At 60.5% G+C, this 1,330-nt stretch overlaps 1 protein-coding gene across 1 annotated transcript in view; it reads right to left on the bottom strand.

The window, feature by feature from the left end:
• Positions 1-1,330, bottom strand: part of RASGRF1 (Ras protein-specific guanine nucleotide-releasing factor 1) — a 55,013-nt gene that overhangs the window by 2,531 nt on the left and 51,152 nt on the right. Inside the window, exon 25 of the mRNA XM_009881155.1 lies at positions 1,094-1,162. Within this exon, the coding sequence (XP_009879457.1) occupies positions 1,094-1,162 (69 nt within the window). The remainder of the gene's footprint in view (positions 1-1,093; positions 1,163-1,330) is intronic.

Genomic DNA, 1,330 nt, shown 5'->3' with positions numbered 1-1,330 from the left:
GAGCGCAGGGCACGAGGGCAGCGGGCCCGGGAGCCACCGACACTTGTCACTCATTCCCGTGGAAGTGCCCAATGGATGGGGAAAGGCACAGCTGCTCGTTCCACCTCCAGGTAAAACATGAGCTCTGGCTTACTTCAACTCCTGGAGCTGCTCTCCCACGGGACAGGGACCTCCGCAGCAAGACCCATGCCAACGCTCCCACAGCGCACAGGTCTCTGCCTCAGCCGACGTTCCCAAAAGCGACTCACAGCAGAGGATGGCTCCATCCCCAGCACCCATTCACTCCCTGGGAGCCCTTCCAGGCTGCTCCCTCGCTGCACTGCCCAACCACGGCCATGCTCCAGCCCCAACTCGGCAAGACCATGCCGGGCTGCTGCCTGCCATGCCCACGATCGCAGCGGCTTGCAGGAAGAACCAGAGTGAAAGGGCAGCAACGCTAGGGCCAGCAGGGTCAGCGCTGCCTTGTTCTGGCCAAGGCTGGGCCACCGGGTGGGATGCCGCATCCTTTTGCTCTGCCAGCAATGCTGCGTCGGCAGTGAGCTCTTTAGGGCCAGTGGTGCCCAGTGATAGAACGAGGGGTAATGGGCATAAACTTGAACATAGGAAGTTCCATCTTAACATGAGAAGGAACTTCTTTACTTTGAGGGTAGTGGAGCAGTGGCAGAGGCTGCCCAGAGAGGTGGGGGAGTCTCCCCCTCTGGAGCCATCCCAAACCCGCCTGGACGCCGTCCTGTGCCACTGCTGGAGGTGCCCCTGCTCTGGCGGGGGGTGAGACTGGATGATCTCCAGAGGTCCCTTTCAACCCTGACCGTTCTGTGATTCTGTGATTCTGTTTGCACAGCAGAGCACACACGTGCCGAGAGGAGCAGGGAAGTCGCTGCCCGTCTCCCGTGCCCGTCCCCCTCCCTTATGCCTTGCCTGACACAAGCCCCTACGCCTGCACTGGTTCCACGAGCGCTTTCAGTGATAGATGTCTTACAGGAGCATCCTGTCTTCCCCAAAGGAGCTGCCAGAAATTGATGGCTGCTTGGAAACTGCAACTGGAGTGGGAGACGTGGAGAGGGAGCGCGCGGCTCCCAGGACAGGGCCGTACCTTAGGCTGGTGCTCGATCTTGTAGGAGGTTTGCTGGAACTGGCGTATCTCTCTTATGATATGTGAAATCTGTCCGGAGACAAAACACAGGAACTGTTTGCAGCAGCGCCATCACCACCGGCACCGCGTGCCGGCACTTGGGAGGGCGACGGGCGGCTGGTGGAGCGCACTCCGTCCGCGCCTTTCCACCACGGCACGACGCAAAGGGCTTTTTTGTTTCTTCCCGCAGCAGGGACA

Source organism: Charadrius vociferus, unplaced genomic scaffold, assembly GCF_000708025.1.
Source record: "Charadrius vociferus isolate BGI_N301 unplaced genomic scaffold, ASM70802v2 scaffold623, whole genome shotgun sequence".
Taxonomy (NCBI): domain Eukaryota; kingdom Metazoa; phylum Chordata; class Aves; order Charadriiformes; family Charadriidae; genus Charadrius; species Charadrius vociferus.
This window is presented reverse-complemented; position numbering and strand designations above follow the sequence as displayed.